The following is a 21788-nucleotide window of genomic DNA, read 5'->3' on the forward strand; positions in this document are numbered from 1 at the left end:
ATTAATAGGGACGCAGCCTCAGTGTCCTGCGAGCCTGGTCTGGCCAAGTGGGTTAATGAGACATTAATAGGGACGCAGCCTCAGTGTCCTGCGAGCCTGGTCTGGCCACGTGGGTTAATGAGACATTAATAGGGACGCAGCCTCAGTGTCCTGCGAGCCTGGTCTGGCCACGTGGGTTAATGAGACATTAATAGGGACGCAGCCTCAGTGTCCTGCGAGCCTGGTCTGGCCACGTGGGTTAATGAGACATTAATAGGGACGCAGCCTCAGTGTCCTGCGAGCCTGGTCTGGCCACGTGGGATAATGAGACATTAATAGGGACGCAGCCTCAGTGTCCACCCTCTCTGTCTCTAATACTTCTAGAGGGACCTATTGGACGGAGGGAGCGACAGAGAAAGACAGCTTTGATTCAGTTCTTCTGTCTCTTGGCTCTCTCATCTTCAGTGTGAACTCTGTGGGCCACTTTCCCATGTTCAGGTTGCCATTTGAGTATTACTAGTCAAGGACTAGGCTTGTTGGTGTTGACCATTTACTGTCCTCTGTAAGGTTTATTGAGAAACCATGTACTCATGCACTTACAATACAGTTTGACTTGATTTGACTGTACCTCTGTGATTACAGGTTTGCAGTATCCAGCCCCAAACATCAGGTTCTCCATGGACACCCCCATGGCTGACGGGTCAGTACCGTTCTCTGGGGAGCCCTTTCCCAGCCAGGAACCCTTCCCTGTATGGGCAAAGCTATGGAGAGAGCGAGAGAGAGAAGAGCAGTTAGTCATTATGTAATTCAGTTCTGGTGTAATCATGGAAAAGAATGGCTGAACATTCAGGTTAAGATTTTGGCAAGTGGATTCATCAAGTGTTTGAAAAACAACTTATTCAAGTAGCAGGCCAGTGGATGCACTCTCAGAGCAGGTTGCCAAACTAAACCCATTCTAACAGGGGAGGAGATACGTGGTGTGAGAGCTAAGACAGTGTGACATGTACACACACAAAGACACACACGCAGCGTTACCTGATGAGTGGTTGATGCAAGGCCACCAAGGATGCGTGTATGGAGACAGAGACGACGGACAGGTGGAAGTAGTCGAACATGACAGGTACATGGTGGTGGAGACCGCTCCTGGGGTGGAAGTGGAGACCCAGGGTTCTACTGCTGATGACTGGGACTGTCACGATGTCCCCTAACCTAGAGACAACACAGTTAGCAGCTAACCCCGCCTGAGAACAACAGCAGAGAGAGGCCATGCCAGAACAGTATACAGTTACAACATCATGCCAAAGACTGTGGATGCCAGTTTAAAATACATTGTGCAAACTATTACCCATTTAAAGGACATCATGTAATGGGTTATCATCCAGTTAGGACAATAGACATTTCAAGAAAGCACACCGGTGTGGTGAACAAATGAATCTCCCTCTGGGGCAATAACGTTGAAACTTGAACATGGTAATACTCTTCACACACTAACACCGGGTGACTCCGAATGGCACAAGTTCTGAGCAGCAGAGTCTGAGAAGTTGTACGCGCTCCAAATGGGATGTTTAATGAGCCCTCCAGGACACATTACAAGTCATCTATCACCTGTCGGTGGCCTACAGTAACTGTCGAGCTACTGTGCAGAGCCACAGCACATACACGCACACGTTGGACGTTGGAGTGACAGCATTCAACAGTAACTCATCCTTTATTACACACACACACACACCCACACACACACAGACACACACACTCACTCACACACACACACACTCACACACACACACACTCAGACAGACAGACAAATACACACGTGCACAGAGTCACACTCTTACAAATGTGCACACGCATGCACAACACATGCAAGTCTGCACAGAGACGTGGGTAAAGTAGTGTTTTTAATTGACTAGTGTTTTTTCCTGACAGTGCAGTCTGTCAGTCTGTTAGAGCCAGAGGCTTTTCACTGGCAGGACATCATTAAGACCTGGGCCTCAGCACTACTAACTTAGGGCCTCTCACAACTGACAGGACATATGGGGGAGGGGGGAAAGGAGGAGAGATGGGGAGAAGGTGAAAAGAAAAGTGCCAGAGAAAAGGGAGTATGTAGCCGAGGGTTTAACGTACTGTTGCTCGTTGTCTGTGAAGTGAAGGTCCAGCTTCAACTGAAAGTCCACTTCACTCAGAGCCTCTTCCACCTGTCAGAACAGAAGCACAGTCACAATATCAACAAGACTGGATCAACTAGAATTAGACAAATCAGGAATGAAATTCAATGGGTATAGAAAATAAATGGTGTAAAACCATACCAGTGTAACAACACTATCGTGAGACTTTAAACCATGAGCAGCTGTTAATGTGTGTATAGTGTTGGCATTAGTATCTCTACTTTGTCTTCTGTCTGGTTACGCTGTAGACTGAACAGTATGGTTCCTATCATTATGAAGGTAAAAGGCAGGTAGTTGGATTTGGGATAGGGTAATCAATTTAACCCTATTTGAATAAAGCAGTGGAAAACAAAAAAGCCATACACTACTAAAGAGTACGCCGTTGAGAGAAATTAAGAATCATTTGGAAGAAATCTCTCCCTACTGTATCTCTCCCTACTGTATCTCTCAGTTATTTTCACACATCCTACTTCTCTCTCTCCCACTCTCTCCTCTCTCTCTCCCCCTCTCTCTCTTCTCTCACTCTCTCTCTACACCATCTCGCTCATCTCTCTCTCCTCTCTCTCTCACCCTCTCTCTTTCTCTCTCTCTCCTCTGTCTCTCCTCTGTCACACTCTCCCCCTCTCTCTCCTCTCTCATTCTCTCCTCTCCCTCTCCCTCTCCCACTCTCTCCTCTAGCTTACTCTCTCCATCTCTCCTCTCTCTCTCACTCTCTCTCTATACCATCTCACTCGTCTCTATCTCCTCTCTCTCTCACCCTCTCTCTTTCTCTCTCTCTCTCTCCTCTGTCTCTCCTCTCTCACACTCTCCCCCTCTCTCTCCTCTCTTATTCTCTCCTCTCCCTCTCCCTCTCCCACTCTCTCCTCTAGCTTACTCTCTCTATCTCTCCTCTCTCTCTCACTCTCTCTCTCCTCTCTCTCCCCCTTTTTCTCCTCTGTCTTGCTCTCTCTCCCCTCTATCTCTCCCTGTCTCTCTCTTCTCTCACTCTCTCTCTACACCATCTCTCGTCTCTCTCCTCTCTCTCACCCTCTCTCTCCCTCTCTCTCTCCTTTGTCTCTCCTCTCTCACACTCTCTCCTCTCTCATTCTCTCCTCTCCCTCTCCCACTCTCTCTTCTAGCTTACTCTCTCTATCTCTCCTCTCTCTCTCTCACTCTCTCTCTCCTCTCTCTCCCCCTTTTTCTCCTCTCTCTTGCTCTCTCTCTCTCCTCTATCTCTCCCTGTCTCTCTCCTCTCTCTCGTGCTCTCTCTCTTCTTTCTCTGGCTACCTCCCTCTCGCTCTCATCTCACTCTCTTTGTTGTTATCTCTCTACAGCTAGCACACACACACACAAACAGACACACACACACACACACACACACACACACACACACACACACACACACACACACACACACACACACACACACACACACACACACACACACACACACACACACACACACACACACACACACAAATACAAACACACACACAAATACACAACATGCCCTGTGTAGCAGAACAAGCAGCATTGTCAAATCCTATTGATATTCTGATTGGATAAACACACACACTGGGGAAATCGAGTTATATTTTGTCCTTCTTATCAGAGTGAGGGAAGAAGAGGGAAGGAGAGCGAGAGAGACAAAGAGATAGAGAATTAGTGAGAGAGAGGTGGAGGAGAGGGGGAGAGGGAGAGAGGGGGGAAAGAGAGGAATGAGAGGGAGGGAGAGAGAGAGCGGGGGTAGAAGGGGAGAGGGAAAAAGGGAGTAAGAGAGAGCGATAGACAGAGAGAGAAAAGGGGATGTCTGAAATCTGATCGACGTTCCAGCCGACAGCCTCTCTCTCACCACCTTTGCATAAATAATGTGTCATACATTTAACGAAAAAAATCTAAATTTAGGAGACCTCAAAGGTAGGTAACCGACGTTAAAATAAATAAATTAGATGAGTTGACATGCCATGTAGCCAATAAGCTGATGATTCTATCAGTCACATTCTGACTGAACCAGGGTTCCTGTTTAACTCTGTAGGTTAGATTGTAGGTAAGATACCTGTACAGTGCATTTGGAAAGTATTCCGACCCCTTGACTGATTCCACATTTTGTTAAGTTACAGGCTTATATTAAAACAGATTAAATTTTTTTTTTTCCTCATCAATCTACACACAATACCCCATAATATTTTGCTAATTTATTACATATAAAAACAAAAATACCTTATTTACATAAGTATTCAGACCCTTTGCTATGAGACTCAAAATTGCGCTCAGTTGCATCCTTTTTCCATGAATCATCCTTGAGTTGTGGTGAATTAAATTGATTGGACATTATTTGAAAAGGCACACACCTGGTCTATATAAGTTTACAGTGCACGTCAGAGCAAAAACCAAGCCATGAGGTCGAAGGAACTGTCCGTAGACCACCGAAACACGATTGTGTCGATGCACATATCTGGGGAAGGGTACAAAAAACTTCCACAGCATTGAAGTTCCCCAAGAACACAGTGGCCTCCATCATTCTTAAATGGAATATTTTTGGAACCACCAAGACTCTCAAGCTGGCCACTCGGCCAAACTGAGCAATTGGGGGAGAAGGCCCTTGGTCAGGGATATGACCAAGAACCCGATGGTCAATCTGACAGTGCTCTAGAATCCCTCTGTGGAGATGGGACAAACTTCCAGAAGGACAGTTGTCCCCAAGAAGACTCAAGGATGTAATCTCTGCCAAAGGTGTTTCAACAAAGTACTGAGTAAAGTGTCTGAATACTTATGTAAATGTGATATTTCAGTTTGAATATTTTTTTTATTAGCAAACATTTCCTCCAAAAACATGTTTGTGCTTTGTCATTACGGGGTACTGTGTGTAGACTGATGAGGAATTTAGTTTGTAACGTAACAAAATGTGGAACAAGTCGAGGGGTGTGAATGCTTTCCGAAGGCGCTGTAGCACAGTCCAATATGCAAACATTCCATTCCAGCTAAACAATGGATGTGTAGCGTTTTGCAAAACAAATTGCTGAATTAAAAACCTGTGAACGGTAATATTTTACACACACATATGAAGGTACCAATAAGGTATCATTTCTGAGGAAAAAACACAAATGTGAAAAATTAGTTGGATATAGCATTTTGGAAATAAACTGTTTAAATGGGTTACATTGAGCTAGTGTGATTGTGTGTGTGTGTGTGTGTGTGTCTCACCCTCTCCCCATCCAGCAATAGGTGGACCTTGAAGAGCATGCGGTCATCGACGTTGACCTCTTCGTTCCGGTAGAGGATCTGGAAGATCCGACTGAACACCGTAGTGTCCTCATGGACCCCATCATGGACCCCCGCAGAGCTGAAACTACAGTCACCTGGGGGGGAGGGAGGGCAGAGAGCATCAGCAGATACCCTCGTCGTCATCGTCTGCCGATACGCAGACGAGGTGCTATATTTTTTGAGAGTCAGCTGGGGGTCTCAATTTACTGTTGGGAGTTAGAATAGTGGAATACACAAGGTGCAATTTTGACATGTAGTTGTGCATCAGCACTCTTGTTATGTCAGTCACTGACAGTCACTCACTTAGTCCATGTCAGCTAACATTCTATAGATTGCTAGGTAAGTTAGTCTAGCCAGCTATCTAAACCTTGTAGTAATCAGGGCTGAATTACTGAATTACTTACCGGGCAAGCAAGGCACGTGCCCAGGGGCCCTGAGCCCCTGGGAGCCCACATTGATTTTATTAGTCACTCTCACTCAGATATCACATGAACCTGGTTTAAGTCATGGCAAAATTGCTGGGAACTACTGCAGCTTTTAAAACTGCAAAATGCTCTCTCTGCCCATGGCAAAATTAGTAGAATTGCATGACATTAGTTTTAATTAAAACTGCAAAATCCCTCAAAGTGGTGGGGTCCCCCGACCAGATCTGGCTTCGGGCCCCCAAAGCCTCGAGGCGTCCCTGATCATCATCATACATGACAAACACATCAACTTTCCCATCACTTTCATTTCATGTCCTCCACATACTGTAACTGAGACTCAGAAGCAGTGACTATTGCATAGCTCAATCTGACATTTCTCTGGGTATCAAAATAAATGGTTTTCCATTACATTTCCATATAGTCAGTGGTGTTTTCTGCTTGTTCCTGAAAAGTAGCTGTGAGGATCTGCTGGATGTGCAGCTGTGATAGGCCTTTGAAGGAAGCATCTCACTGAGGTGCTCTCCTTTTATCTACCTCGACATGCACTCTACACCCCCTCCTCTCTCTCTCTCTCTCTCTCTCTCTCCCTCCCTCGGTTTCTCTGTTTCTTCTCCCTGTTCTCCCCTTCTCTCCCTCTCTCGGCAGCCCTCTCCAGAAAGAACAGTCGCTTCAACCAGCACGAGTAGCAGGCTATTTTGTACAACATTTAGATTTAGTGAAAGAATGTTGTGTTTTGGCAGCATGATGTGATACTGCAAGCGCAACTAGTCTTATTTAATTCCAAACCAATCATAGCCTGGCTGTTACAGAGGAACAGTCCGTTTGTCAACAGAGTTGTAATGAGGGTGAATGCTCAGTGCTCCCGGCCAATCTAAACACACAGCATCTCTAGTTCTGCTCTACAGGGATAGAGGGAGAGGAACTAGCAAGGCATTAACGAGGCTTCACTGAGACTCCTCCTTGTGATAATGAGGTACTAATCAAGTTATCAATCAAAATACTGTACATCGTTTACACGTTCTGGCACTACATGTGATTTAAAGGAATACCATTACTCGTGTACGCAATCAAAGGGCTCGTGTTCTAAAGCAACATACAGGAGTTACAGGGAGCTTCCCCTGTGTTAGACCCTCCAACTTTAAACCTTCAACCACTGTGCCTCTGCACCAGAAGTGACCGGCTCACTGCTGCACATACACTCACTATCGCTTTCTTTTCTCTCGCTCTCAACTCCATTCAATATCATTCAATTCAACTCAAAGGGCTTCATTGCCATGGGAAACATATGTTTACATGGCCAAAGCAAGTTCAATGGATAAGCAAAAGTGAAATAAACACTCGCACAAGTACCAGAATAATAAAATCATTTCAAATGTCATATGTCTATATACAGTGTTTTAGCCGTGTGCAAATAGTTAAAGTACAAAAGGGGAAATAAATAAATATGGGTTGTATTTACAGTGGTGTTTGTTCTTCACTGGTTGCCCTTGTATCTCTCTCTTTCCCTCTCTCTCTCTCGCTCTCTTTCTTTCTCAATCTCTCACTCTCTCTTTCGCTCACTCTTTTGCTCCTTCTACCCTCTTTTTTCTCTCTCTAGTCCCTATCCCCTCTCTCTCTCTCTCTCTCTCTCTCTCTCTCTCTCTCTCTCTCTCTCTCTCTCTCTTTCTCAGATATTATCCTACTGTTTGTGTGACATAATACCTTTATAGTTAAGCTCCTGTAAGGAGGCAGCAGAACGGTAAATGCTAAGCTAATTCATATAACACCATCCTGACTTAACACACCACAATGTTTGTCTGTATGAATCACAGACATTAAATGGCTGGGCTTCAGAAGCGAGACAATCCGTCACACCTTTCATTTCTCTGCTTGAAATGTCAAGTACACAACACTTTAATTTCCCACAGTACTCTGGGTGGATCATTTCCCAAGTCTTTGTGGTTGATAAATGTCTTTGTCCTGGCTGGCTGGAACGGAGCGTGTCATTGGCTAGTGAATTTATGTCTGGGAGCCCTGTCTGTCCTGTCTGTCTGCGAGGCTTTTGGCCGTAATACGTGACCTTGTAGAGGAGGAGCTGCAGGAGAGGGGAGGGAGGTGGGGAAGGGGACTGCGGCTAAGTCCTCCAATTAGAATATGGATACATACTGTAATGTTACTGTACGTTCCATTGCTGCAATGGAGCTAGCGACACTCACTGTGTATAGATACTCTGGCAGTGCTGCACTGTGTGTGTGCAGGGAATCCTGATACTAGGCTAGGCTATATGAATATTCTGCACTACAGCAAATTATTTGCTGATGTTATCATCTGGCAGTGCAGAGATCATCACTACAACCTATTATTGCTGAAAGTGAACATATTATGGACAATAAACTAAACATTATCGACAACGGACTGGACATATTATGGGGGCTGAAAGCTGCAAAGTCGTTCAAGTTGATGCCCTCCACTCTACACAGTTCTCCTATCCAATCATATAATGGATCTAATGCATACGGTAGCGAAAGATGCAGCTAACCTCTCATTATATACTGCTCTGTACTTCACAAATTGATACAGTAAAATACTGTGCTGTTTTATGCTGCACAGCACCATGTGAAGCTCCACCATACAACAGGTAGCATTGGTCTGATCAATCCCTCCCTGACTTCCCCACAGAGGTCAGAGTGACATCCAGATTATCACAGTCAGTAGGAGGCTAGGAGCAGGTGGCTGGAAGGTCTGAAGAAATGCCTGAGTGTCACATCTCAATGTCAGGGTCAGACCAACACAATAAACGGCTTTTGCAGCCCGAACCATGCACACACTTACCCACACACACACACACACACTGTTCCCTGCGTCCTGTTCCAATCATAATGTACTAATAATAGATTTTTTTATTACAGCAAATCAGAGACGCCTGGGATATGGCTTCCTGCTTATCCAGGGGACCAGATCTGTCTGCTAATGCTGATGGGACTACAGTACAGTGCAATGACAGTGTGTGTCAGCCCGGTCTACTGGAACAGTCTTGCGCACCGAGAAAATATATTCTCAACACTAACATTTTAGTAACGGCCACTGAAGTCAACAAAAAGTGCAGTTGTAAATGCGCCAGAAAGGGAGGAACCGCATCATGTACTTCAGCCAGATTCATCAGCCTGATTTTCCTCACAGAGAGAGAAGGAAGCACTCTCCACCAATAACAACAAGGCTTATTTCTACTAAACAGAGAACACGAGAGGAAGCTGTCAGCTAGAAGTAACACACTGTTGCTTCTCTTTTGGTGTGTCCAATGCCAGCTTTCCTCTGTTTTAACTCGTCATTCAACTCTGTCATGTTACAACAAAACCCTTTGATCTTCTTGTGAATACGTTCACACCCCTAAACCGATTGTTTGAGACAATGTTAGACAGGCAGGAGACACTCGGTGTCTCTTTCTGTGGGACTGAATCTTCTCGAGAAGAGAGGGACTACTTTCTCCGGTACAGAACATGAACATATCAGAACTCAATGCAATACAAATGAATGTGCATGTGTTAAAGGCAGCTGTGACACTTGCACTGTTTAAATCATTAGTCAAAACAATGATGTTCAATAAACCTTTTGGTTTCACACCTCTAAGACAAAGATAGTCCGTTTTCATGGCTGTCTCAGATTCCTGCACATTATGCAACCCTGAAGCACCCATAGTTAGGTGCTAATGGTGGCCTGTTGTATGAGGCCTAACCAGATGGTATAACACATCAGAAACATGAATAATATGGGCCATACAAACAGCTAGCATGTGGCACAGACTTATTTCCTCCAAAACGTCGAGCCCCCTGATAAAAAGTCAAGACCAAGGCTCCAACACAGCACACCACCAACACACTACTGTTCCCATACACTATAGTTTCAGTGGCCAAATGCAATAAAAAGCAGGTGTTGTTTTCAGAAACATCAAAGGAAACTGTACTTCAGCATGTGTGTCATTGTGGCTAAGAATGTGGATCACAGAAGATGATTGTAATCATGTAGCAGGGTAACCAGACAAGCATTATCATCTCACACTCAACCCACAACAGTCCCTGGCCTAACAGACTGCATAGACACAGTGTCCCAACCACTGGTATGTTATGCATGAACTCAAACTACCTGTATAGAAGTCTCGGTATGCTACAAGCTGGTGTGGGTCTTGCCCACCTGCCCATTGCTGGAATCAGTGAGGTACATTTATGTGGGAATTAGTATCTGTAAAACTAAGAAACTGTTCTATGGCATCTATGTATCTTTCAGCATGACCTGACCAGAACCTGCTCAGGAAAAAACTCCTGGCCCAATCTATGGCAAATGGAAAACATACTGCTGCTTCAAAGTTCAAACGATCCATTAAAAACACCCAACAATATTCAGATTTAACTCAATGTGAGAACATTACCTGTATTCCCTGGTGTTGTCGCTATCAACCTGTGTGGTACACGTGGAGAGACCTTCAGCCCTGCTCGGACCTGGTAGAATCTGGAGGGAGAAAACGATGCAATACATTCAGTTACTACACAGATGTAGGATATACATTTTGAGCCAGTTTGCTACTGCAGAACAATATACCTGCAGCAACAGGAACTGTGAATTATTATGTGGATTATAATTAATGGAAATCTTTTGTAGGGGTCGATCCATTTTTTATTAGGGCAAATCAAGTCTGACATTTTAAAGTGGAAATTACAAACTTTAGAAGCCTTTTTTAAGCCTCAACTACAAGTTTGCATTACCTGCCGTGCAGGAAAATTCCTTCAACAACAGAAGGATCAAATTAAGATACGGCATCTGCAAATAGCTAATACACACATACCGGTGCTACGCATCACTACACATACCACACACACACTATAGCATATGAAATCAACGTCCATAATGGAATGGAAATAATTGCTGCTTTCTATGACATCAGACCCGGGGCTAGCACTGTCATGTTAAACACAGCTGCTAAGGAATTGTACAAATTTACCTTCATTATTAACGAGGACCGGATAAAATGGCAAATAAATAAGAAATGACTCATCGTAATGCACCATTCAGTGGAGTCTGCTGCTGTCTGTGCTTGAAGGTCAACGGTAGTAGAGCTCTGAACAATAGCTGATCAAACTGTTACTACATCCCTAATACTATCATTTGGAATTGCCTCATGCATTCTATTATCATCCTGCAAATGCTGACATACAGCATTCCTTCGTAAAAAAAGATATGGGTATGAAAAGTGCAGTGAAATACGCATCTTTCAAAGATAACTTTCAGTATTGGAGTGTGAATGGATGTGGTTCTGTGTAAAAAACACATTGTGTCCCCTGCAATTGCACTCAGCACTGTCCTTTCCCACCTGGACAAAAGGAACACCGATGTGAGAATGCTATTCATCGACTACAGCTCAGTGTTCAACACCATAGTGCCCTCCAAGCTCATCACTAAGCTAAGGACCCTGGGACTAAACACCTCCCTCTGAAACTGGATCCTGGACTTCCTGATGGGACGCCCCCAGGTGGTAAGGGTAGGTAACAACACATCCACCACGCTGATCCTCAACCCGGGGCCCCTCAGGGGTGCGTGCTCAGTCCCCTCCTGTACTCCCTGTTCACTCATGACTGCACGGCCAGGCACGACTCCAACACCATCATTAAGTTTGCCAATGACACAACACTGTTAGGCCTGATCACAAACAATGATGAGACAGCCTATAGGGATGAGGTCAGAGACCTGCCCATGTGGTTCCAGGACAACAACCTCTCCCTCAATGTGATCAAGACAAAGGAGATGATTGTGGACTACAGGAAAAGGAGGACTGAGCATGCCCCCATTCTCACCGACAGGACTGAAGTAGAGCAGGTTTCAGAGCTTTAAGTTCCTTCGTGTCTACATCACCAACAAACTAACATGGTCCAAACACACTAAGACAGTCGTGAAGAGGGAACGACAAAGCCTATACCCCCTCAGGAGACTGAAAAGATTTGCCATGGGTCCTCAGATCCTCAAAAGGTTCTACAGCTGCATCATCGAGAGCATCCTGACTGGTTGCATCACTGCCTGGTATGGCAACTGCTCGACCTCCGACCCCAAGGAACTACAGAGGGTAGTGCGGACGGCCCAGTACACCACTGGGGCCAAGCTTCCCGCCATCCAGGACCTCTATACCAGGCAGTGTCAGATGAAGGCCCTAAAAATTGTCAGACTCCAGCCACCCAAGTCATAGACTGTTCTCTCTGCTACCGCAAGCGACAAGCGGTACCGGAGCCCCAAGTCTAGGTCCAAAAGGCTTCTTAACAGCTTCTACCGCCAAGTCATGAGACTCCTGAACAGCTAATCAAAGGGTTACCCAGAGTCCTTTTTTACGCTGCTGCTACTCTCTGTTTATTATCTTTGCATGGTCACTTTAACTCTACCTACATGTACATATTACCTCAATTACCCCGACTAACCGGTGCCCCCGCACATTGACTCTGTACTGGTACCCCCTGTATATAGCCTTGCTATTGCTATTGTTATTTTACTGCTGCTCTTTAATTATTTGTTACTTTTATTTTATTAGATTTCTTTTTACTATTTATCTATTTTTACTGAACACATTTTTCTTCTTAACTTTTTAAAGCATTGTTGGTTAAGGGCTTGTAAGTAAGCATTTCACTGTAAGGCCTACAACTGTTGTATTCGGCGCATGTGACAAATACAATTTGATTTGATTTGAGACCCATCGGAAGGCGATGGAAGAGACCAGAGCCTAGCTGTGAACAGACATGGTATCATCAGGGTTTTAGCAAGCGACCGCCTCTGGGAAACGGAGGCGTGACAGTGAAAAGCAGGGAAAAGGTTTTGGAGGTTGATAAATAAGGATATAGACTTAGCTACGAAAAAGGTTCAAGGCAGATCACAGCACGACTGTGTGAAACCCATTGTACAACATGTTATGGTTAGAGTGTATTGTGGGAAAAAGATGGCAGAGAGAAAGAGATGTGAATGACATACAGTATACCTGTAGTTTGTCCTGATATCATGCACTACATCATATGAACACGTTCCCAATAAAAACAAAATAGCAAACATTCATTAATTGTACTAGTTAGAACGTCAGAAACAGATGCTTCCTGGTTGAAGGAGTGCATTCTGGGTATCACACACTGGGGATGTACTGGCAACCAGTTCTTCAAATGGACTTCAAATGGGCATGCTCCTAGAGCTTTTTCAGGGCTGTATATAAGACTTGCATAGATGTTAAACCTAATGGTCTTTCTTTGTACATTTCTCCTTATCTCACAATAGCCAATGACTGTGTTTTCTTTACACCAGCAGTCACTTGGACAGGAGTCTTTGACTCTCTCTCCCTCTGTTCTGTCCTCCGATCAGACCTACTTCCTCCATGTTGCTGTTCGGGGCGGAAACATGCATAAGAACAAATATATTAGTGCACTCAGGCTCAGCTAAGCAGGATTATATTTGGCCAAAAGCTTGAGCCCTCCCTGTCCTGTTTGGAGCCAGGAAAATCTAATCTGGGTAAAGCTGGCCATTCAGTCTGCCAGAGTCACATCCCACAGGCTAGCCAGATGCCCGGTTATAATCTGACCCTATTCTACCTCGTGTCTGTGTCCCAGATAGCACCCCATTCCCAATGTAGCGTACTAACAGGTCCAATATCTGTCCTCAAACACATCCTACAGTACGGCATAAAGATGACACTTTCCTAAATAATAACTGTCCGTTTTATCATTAATATGAACTATGAAGCAACCAGAGATACAGATGGAGACTGTCAGTGGGTATTAAGTGAAGCAGCCAGAGATACAGGTGTAGAGTGTCAGTGGGTATTAAGTGAAGCAGCCAGAGATACAGGTGGAGACTGTCAGTGGTTATTAATATGAACTATGATGCAGCCAGAGATACAGGTGGAGACTGTCAGTGGGTATTAAGTGAAGCAGCCAGAGATACAGGTGGAGACTGTTAGTGGTTATTAATATTAACTATGAAGCAGCCAGAGATACAGGTGGAGACTGTCAGTGGGTATTAATATGAACTTTGAAGCAGCCAGAGATACAGGTGGAGACTGTCAGTGGGTATTAATATGAACTATGAAGCAGCCAGAGATACAGGTGGAGACTGTCAGTGGGTATTAAGTGAAGCAGCCAGAGATACAGGTGGAGACTGTCAGTGGGTATTAATATGAACTTTGAAGCAGCCAGAGATACAGGTGGAGACTGTCAGTGGGTATTAAGTGAAGCAGCCAGAGATACAGGTGGAGACTGTCAGTGGGTATTAATATGAACTTTGAAGCAGCCAGAGATACAGGTGGTGACTGTCAGTGGGTATTAATATGAACTATGAAGCAGCCAGAGATACAGGTGGTGACTGTCAGTGGGTATTAATATGAACTTTGAAGCAGCCAGAGATACAGGTGGTGACTGTCAGTGGGTATTAATATGAACTATGATGTAGCCAGAGATACAGGTGGAGACTGTCAGTGGGTATTAAGTGAAGCAGCCAGAGATACAGGTGGAGACTGTTAGTGGGTATTAATATGAACTATGAAGCAGCCAGAAATACAGGTGGAGACTGTCAGTGGGTATTAATATGAACTTTGAAGCAGCCAGAGATACAGGTGGTGACTGTCAGTGGGTATTAATATGAACTATGATGCAGCCAGAGATACAGGTGGAGACTGTCAGTGGGTATTAATATGAACTTTGAAGCAGCCAGAGATACAGGTGGTGACTGTCAGTGGGTATTAATATGAACTATGATGCAGCCAGAGATACAGGTGGAGACTGTCAGTGGGTATTAATATGAACTTTGAAGCAGCCAGAGATACAGGTGGTGACTGTCAGTGGGTATTAATATGAACTATGATGCAGCCAGAGATACAGGTGGAGACTGTCAGTGGGTATTAATATGAACTTTGAAGCAGCCAGAGATACAGGTGGTGACTGTCAGTGGGTATTAATATGAACTATGATGCAGCCAGAGATACAGGTGGAGACTGTCAGTGGGTATTAAGTGAAGCAGCCAGAGATACAGATGGAGACTGTTAGTGGGTATTAATATGAACTATGAAGCAGCCAGAAATACAGGTGGAGACTGTCAGTGGGTATTAATATGAACTATGAAGCAGCCAGAGATACAGGTGGAGACTGTCAGTGGGTATTAAGTGAAGCAGCCAGAGATACAGGTGGAGACTGTTAGTGGTTATTAATATTAACTATGAAGCAGACAGAGATACAGGTGGAGACTGTCAGTGGGTATTAATATGAACTATGAAGCAGCCAGAGATACAGGTGGAGACTGTTTCAACCCAAGTTTCCTACATGCCACAGGAGTGTGTTAGCCCTCTGAGCTAAAGCCTAATGATTAGCTTGGGCAGTCTTCAGGTCTCAAGGCAAGTTTACTCATCACAGGAGCGGGGTTCACCGGTCCAGCTCCATTACACTCACCCTCTCTGGAAGAGATCCACATTGTGAAACTTGTTCAGCTCTACAGAAAACTCCAACGTCCCCTGTACTTCAGACATGATACGTTCCAGGTCATCCCCTGCAGAGAGGAAAGAGAATATATCCATCGATATAAGATGGGTAAAAAGGGAGTCCCAATAGTCCCACTGTATTGCAGTGTGAGGAACACACTGGAAAATGCTCTATTGCACTACCCCCATTGTTTTATGATGGAAGTGACAAAGCCATTAGCACCTTCATGATTCATCAGTGAATTCATGGCCAAGGAAGCATCCTTTCATACAAACATTTTTAAAAAGGCATTCACAAGGAATCAAAATCGAATCAAACCGTGACGTTTATCATCTAATCATTGAACACTGTCATTTGTCTTCTTCACTGTAGTGCTTCTATGACTCTGTTGACCTCCGGAAGCCTCATAGTGAGAAGCACACTGGCATTTAGGGAGGTAACCCCAGACTGGATATAGAATCTCCTCTACACACACACACACCCACACCCACACCCACACACACACACACACACACACACACACACACACACACACACACACACACACACACACACATACACACACACAAACACACTCCTCCACCATGGTTTCTAATTAGACAAACAATGAGTCATTCAGGAAGCGTTTGCCTTGGTCCTTCCATCTCCCAGGGTGCTATTCACAGAGCCAACACTCAACAGACTGCACACAACCTCAGCATGAGACATCGAGAGGAATGGAGAGAGAGACACCCGCAATGAAGTTTTAGAAAACAGTTCTAAATTGATGGGATGGAAAGTGTTGACTCACAATATCATGTTGAAGTCTGTGTTCTTTAAGACATTTACATGTACATGCTGGTCATTTAGCAGACGCTCTCATCCAGAGCGATTTACAGTCAGTGCGTTCAACTTAAGTAGTTAAAACAACCACATATTTCACAGTCACGAATAAAGAATTCTAGCCTTCTTCTCATGAGTGCCTTCTATCATGATAGTAGTAGAGGTAGTTGGCAATAGCATGGGTAAGATTGTTACCGCACTGTTACCGTTGCCGCACTGCTACTGTTACTATAGTAACATAGTAGCCGTTGTGTTTATTGCCTGTTTTAATTCAGATTTAAAGCCCAGAGGCTGACATGCTAAACCTCTACTAACGAGTCACAGTTATTCAAAAGTTGATAATTGAGCTTGTTTGATCCCCATTTAATAACTCTACCAAATCAAATAATATATGCCATTTAACAGATGATACATTTGAAATATACTGTAGATGGCCCACGGGAATGGAACCCACAACACTGACAGTGCGAGCTCCATGCTCTACCAACTGAGCCAATGAAACAACAGCATAGCCGTGCCTGTAGGACAGTAAACTAAGCAACACATCAGTGTTGTATTGTTCATCAGTGTTGTATTCTACATCAGTGTTGTATTCAGTGTATTACACAATGGAAAAGGCGTAATTTATTTGGTTTAGTCAACATTTCCCAAGTCTCACTTGAGCCCAGTTCTAGTCAGCTGTTGTCAGTTGTCTCACATTGAGTCAAAAGCAGGAGCTCTGCATTTTCATCTCTCTGTCTGGGACATATACAGGCTACAGCTGGGACTGAACACTGTGTGCCTTACAGAAACACAGGAGGTTGCATATCAGTCAATCTCTCTCTCTCTCTCACTGGTTCTCGCTGTCACACACACACACACACACAATCCCAGGGTAACCGCTAGATCATGCTGACTGTCAACAGAAGTACTGTATATGGCAGAGGCTGCATTATCTCCCCTGCTAATCAACCGAGGCAGAAGTTGATCAATAGTTGAATGTAAATAGGTCACAGGCACAGTATCTCCAGACCATAGATTTACATAGAACTTTGACAGGATCTCTGTGATACACAAACAGTTTCAAGGGTATTACATGTTTGCAATAATTCCCTTACTTCTACTGAGCGTGTCTGCCTGCGCTGATGATGATGAGGATGTGGGGAAGGATGACGATGAGGAGGAGGATGATGATGAAAAAATGGACCTTTACCATCTCGTCTCTACTACTCTGTTGAGCCATCAGCTTCCATTTCAAAGTTGACGATTGATGTGAAGAAGCCTGCTGAATGTACAGTAGGGTGTTAGTCATAGCAATAGAAGAGATGTGTGGGTCTGATTGCACAGTGTACCAGCCTGGTAACAAAGAATCCACATGCTGAATGAATGGCATTGAACCACAGAATTTAATAGATGCTGCTAAATGTCCCTGACCTGCAGTACACTGCTCCAGCTACACATTGTCCCTGACCTACACTGCTCCAGCTACACATTATCCCTGACCTACACTGCTCCAGCTACACATTGTCCCTGACCTACACTGCTCCAGCTACACATTGTCCCTGACCTACACTGCTCCAGCTACACATTGTCCCTGACCTACACTGCTCCAGCTACACATTGTCCCTGACCTACACTTCTCCAGCTACACATTGTCCATGACCTACACTGCTCCAGCTACACATTGTCCCTGACCTACACTTCTCCAGCTACACATTGTCCCTGACCTACACTGCTCCAGCTACACATTGTCCCTGACCTACAGTACACTGCTCCAGCTACACATTGTCCTTGACCTACAGTACACTGCTCCAGCTACACATTGTCCCTGACCTACACTGCTCCAGCTACACATTGTCCCTGACCTACAGTACAATGCTCCAGCTACACATTGTCCCTGACCTACACTGCTCCAGCTACACATTGTCCCTTGACCTACAGTACACTGCTCCAGTTACACATTGTCCCTGACCTACAGTACACTGCTCCAGCTACACATTGTCCCTGACCTACACTGCTCCAGCTACACATTGTCCCTTGACCTACAGTACACTGCTCCAGCTACACATTGTCCCTCACCTACACTGCTCCAGCTACACATTGTCCCTGACCTACACTGGTCCAGCTACACATTGTCCCTGACCTACAATGCTCCAGCTACACATTGTCCCTTAACCTACAGTACAATGCTCCAGCTACACATTGTCCCTGACCTACACTGCTCCAGCTACACATTGTCCCTGACCTACACTTCTCCAGCTACACATTGTCCATGACCTACACTGCTCCAGCTACACATTGTCCCTGACCTACACTTCTCCAGCTACACATTGTCCCTGACCTACACTGCTCCAGCTACACATTGTCCCTGACCTACAGTACACTGCTCCAGCTACACATTGTCCTTGACCTACAGTACACTGCTCCAGCTACACATTGTCCCTGACCTACACTGCTCCAGCTACACATTGTCCCTGACCTACAGTACAATGCTCCAGCTACACATTGTCCCTGACCTACACTGCTCCAGCTACACATTGTCCCTTGACCTACAGTACACTGCTCCAGTTACACATTGTCCCTGACCTACAGTACACTGCTCCAGCTACACATTGTCCCTGACCTACACTGCTCCAGCTACACATTGTCCCTTGACCTACAGTACACTGCTCCAGCTACACATTGTCCCTCACCTACACTGCTCCAGCTACACATTGTCCCTGACCTACACTGGTCCAGCTACACATTGTCCCTGACCTACAATGCTCCAGCTACACATTGTCCCTTAACCTACAGTACAATGCTCCAGCTACACATTGTCCCTGACCTACACTGCTCCAGCTACACATTGCCCCTGACCTACACTGCTCCAGCTACACATTGTCCCTGACCTACACTGCTCCAGCTACACATTGTCCCTGACCTACAGTACAATGCTCCAGCTACACATTGTCCCTGACCTACACTGCTCCAGCTACACATTGTCCCTTGACCTACAGTACACTGCTCCAGCTACACATTGTCCCTTGACCTACAGTACACTGCTCCAGCTACACATTGTCCCTGACCTACACTGCTCCAGCTACACATTGTCCCTGACCTACACTGATCCAGCTACACATTGTCCCTGACCTACACTGCTCCAGCTACACATTGTCCCTGACCTACAGTACAATGCTCCAGCTACACATTGTCCCTGACCTACACTGCTCCAGCTACACATTGTCCCTTGACCTACAGTACACTGCTCCAGCTACACATTGTCCCTCACCTACACTGCTCCAGCTACACATTGTCCCTTAACTACACTGCTCCAGCTACACATTGTCCCTGACCTTACACTGCTCCAGCTACACATTGTCCCTTAACTACACTGCTCCAGCTACACATTGTCCCTCACCTACACTGCTCCAGCTACACATTGTCCCTGACCTACACTGCTCCAGCTACACATTGTCCCTGACCTACACTGCTCCAGCTACACATTGTCCCTTGACCTACAGTACACTGCTCCAGCTACACATTGTCCCTGACCTACACTGCTCCAGCTACACATTGTCCCTGACCTACACTGCTCCAGCTACACATTGTCCCTGACCTACACTGCTCCAGCTACACATTGTCCCTGACCTACACTTCTCCAGCTACACATTGTCCATGACCTACACTGCTCCAGCTACACATTGTCCCTGAACTACACTTCTCCAGCTACACATTGTCCCTGACCTACACTGCTCCAGCTACACATTGTCCCTGACCTACAGTACACTGCTCCAGCTACACATTGTCCCTGACCTACACTGCTCCAGCTACACATTGTCCCTGACCTACAGTACAATGCTCCAGCTACACATTGTCCCTGACCTACACTGCTCCAGCTACACATTGTCCCTTGACCTACAGTACACTGCTCCAGTTACACATTGTCCCTGACCTACAGTACACTGCTCCAGCTACACATTGTCCCTGACCTACACTGCTCCAGCTACACATTGTCCCTTGACCTACAGTACACTGCTCCAGCTACACATTGTCCCTCACCTACACTGCTCCAGCTACACGTTGTCCCTGACCTACACTGCTCCAGCTACACATTGTCCCTGACCTACACTGCTCCAGCTACACATTGTCCCTTGACCTACAGTACACTGCTCCAGCTACACATTGTCCCTGACCTACACTGCTCCAGCTACACATTGTCCCTGACCTACACTGCTCCAGCTACACATTGTCCCTGACCTACACTGCTCCAGCTACACATTGTCCCTGACCTACAGTACAATGCTCCAGCTACACATTGTCCCTGACCTACACTGCTCCAGCTACACATTGTCCCTTGACCTACAGTACACTGCTCCAGCTACACATTGTCCCTCACCTACACTGCTCCAGCTACACATTGTCCCTTAACTACACTGCTCCAGCTACACATTGTCCCTGACCTTACACTGCTCCAGCTACACATTGTCCCTTAACTACACTGCTCCAGCTACACATTGTCCCTCACCTACACTGCTCCAGCTACACATTGTCCCTGACCTACACTGCTCCAGCTACACATTGTCCCTGACCTACACTGCTCCAGCTACACATTGTCCCTTGACCTACAGTACACTGCTCCAGCTACACATTGTCCCTGACCTACACTGCTCCAGCTACACATTGTCCCTTGACCTACAGTACACTGCTCCAGTTACACATTGTGCCTTGACCTACAGTACACTGCTCCAGCTACACATTGTCCCTGGCCTACACTGCTCCAGCTACACATTGTCCCTGACCTACACTGCTCCAGCTACACATTGTCCCTCACCTACACTGCTCCAGCTACACATTGTCCCTGACCTACACTGCTCCAGCTACACATTGTCCCTGACCTACACTGCTCCAGCTACACATTGTCCCTGACCTACACTGCTCCAGCTACACATTGTCCCTGACCTACACTGCTCCAGCTACACATTGTCCCTGGCCTACACTGCTCCAGCTACACATTGTCCCTTGACCTACAGTACACTGCTCCAGCTACACATTGTGCCTTGACCTACAGTACACTGCTCCAGCTACACATTGTCCCTGACCTACACTGCTCCAGCTACACATTGTCCCTGACCTACACTGCTCCAGCTACACATTGTCCCTCACCTACACTGCTCCAGCTACACATTGTCCCTGACCTACACTGCTCCAGCTACACATTGTCCCTGACCTACACTGCTCCAGCTACACATTGTCCCTTACCTACACTGGTCCAGCTACCCATTGTCCCTGACCTACACTGCTCCAGCTACACATTGTCCCTGACCTACACTGCTCCAGCTAGACATTGTCTCAGGCTGGGTCAACTGCTGTGGCTTTGTCTCTCAGTTTAATCAAAAGGATCTCTATAGTCAGTTAAATGACACTTACTGTATGTACAAGATAAGCCAGAAAAGATAATCTGTGATTCAAAGAGACCTTCACTTAAATTGTAGTTCAAGTGTTAAGACAGATGAAGTCTAGACAGAATACTAAGACCTGGAGATTGTTTTCCAGTATGATATGTTCTAGGTCTGTCCCCGACTAAAAAACATATTGGTCGACCAAGAGTCTTCTGCTCTGTCGACCAATCGATTGGTCTGAATTTTTAAACGTGTATTTTTCCACATGCTATGTGTTTTAATCAAATCAACTTGATTCACTAAGCTTATCTGATGCTTTAAGCACACTGTTTG

The 21788-nt window shown here is 45.5% G+C and overlaps 1 protein-coding gene across 1 annotated transcript in view; it reads right to left on the reverse strand.

Annotated features, from left to right (window-relative positions):
- LOC110496382 (protein FAM135B) overlaps nucleotides 1-21788 on the reverse strand; it is a 50208-nt gene that overhangs the window by 22382 nt on the left and 6038 nt on the right. Inside the window, exons 2-7 of the mRNA XM_036952943.2 lie at nucleotides 15244-15340; nucleotides 10215-10294; nucleotides 5328-5482; nucleotides 2104-2174; nucleotides 1015-1188; nucleotides 608-740 (exon numbers count right to left, since the gene is read on the reverse strand). Coding sequence (XP_036808838.2) covers nucleotides 608-740; nucleotides 1015-1188; nucleotides 2104-2174; nucleotides 5328-5482; nucleotides 10215-10294; nucleotides 15244-15320 — 690 coding nt within the window. The 5' untranslated portion in view covers nucleotides 15321-15340. The remainder of the gene's footprint in view (nucleotides 1-607; nucleotides 741-1014; nucleotides 1189-2103; nucleotides 2175-5327; nucleotides 5483-10214; nucleotides 10295-15243; nucleotides 15341-21788) is intronic.

Source organism: Oncorhynchus mykiss, chromosome 18 (assembly GCF_057628025.1).
Source record: "Oncorhynchus mykiss isolate SJ-2025 chromosome 18, ASM5762802v1, whole genome shotgun sequence".
Lineage (NCBI taxonomy): Eukaryota > Metazoa > Chordata > Actinopteri > Salmoniformes > Salmonidae > Oncorhynchus > Oncorhynchus mykiss.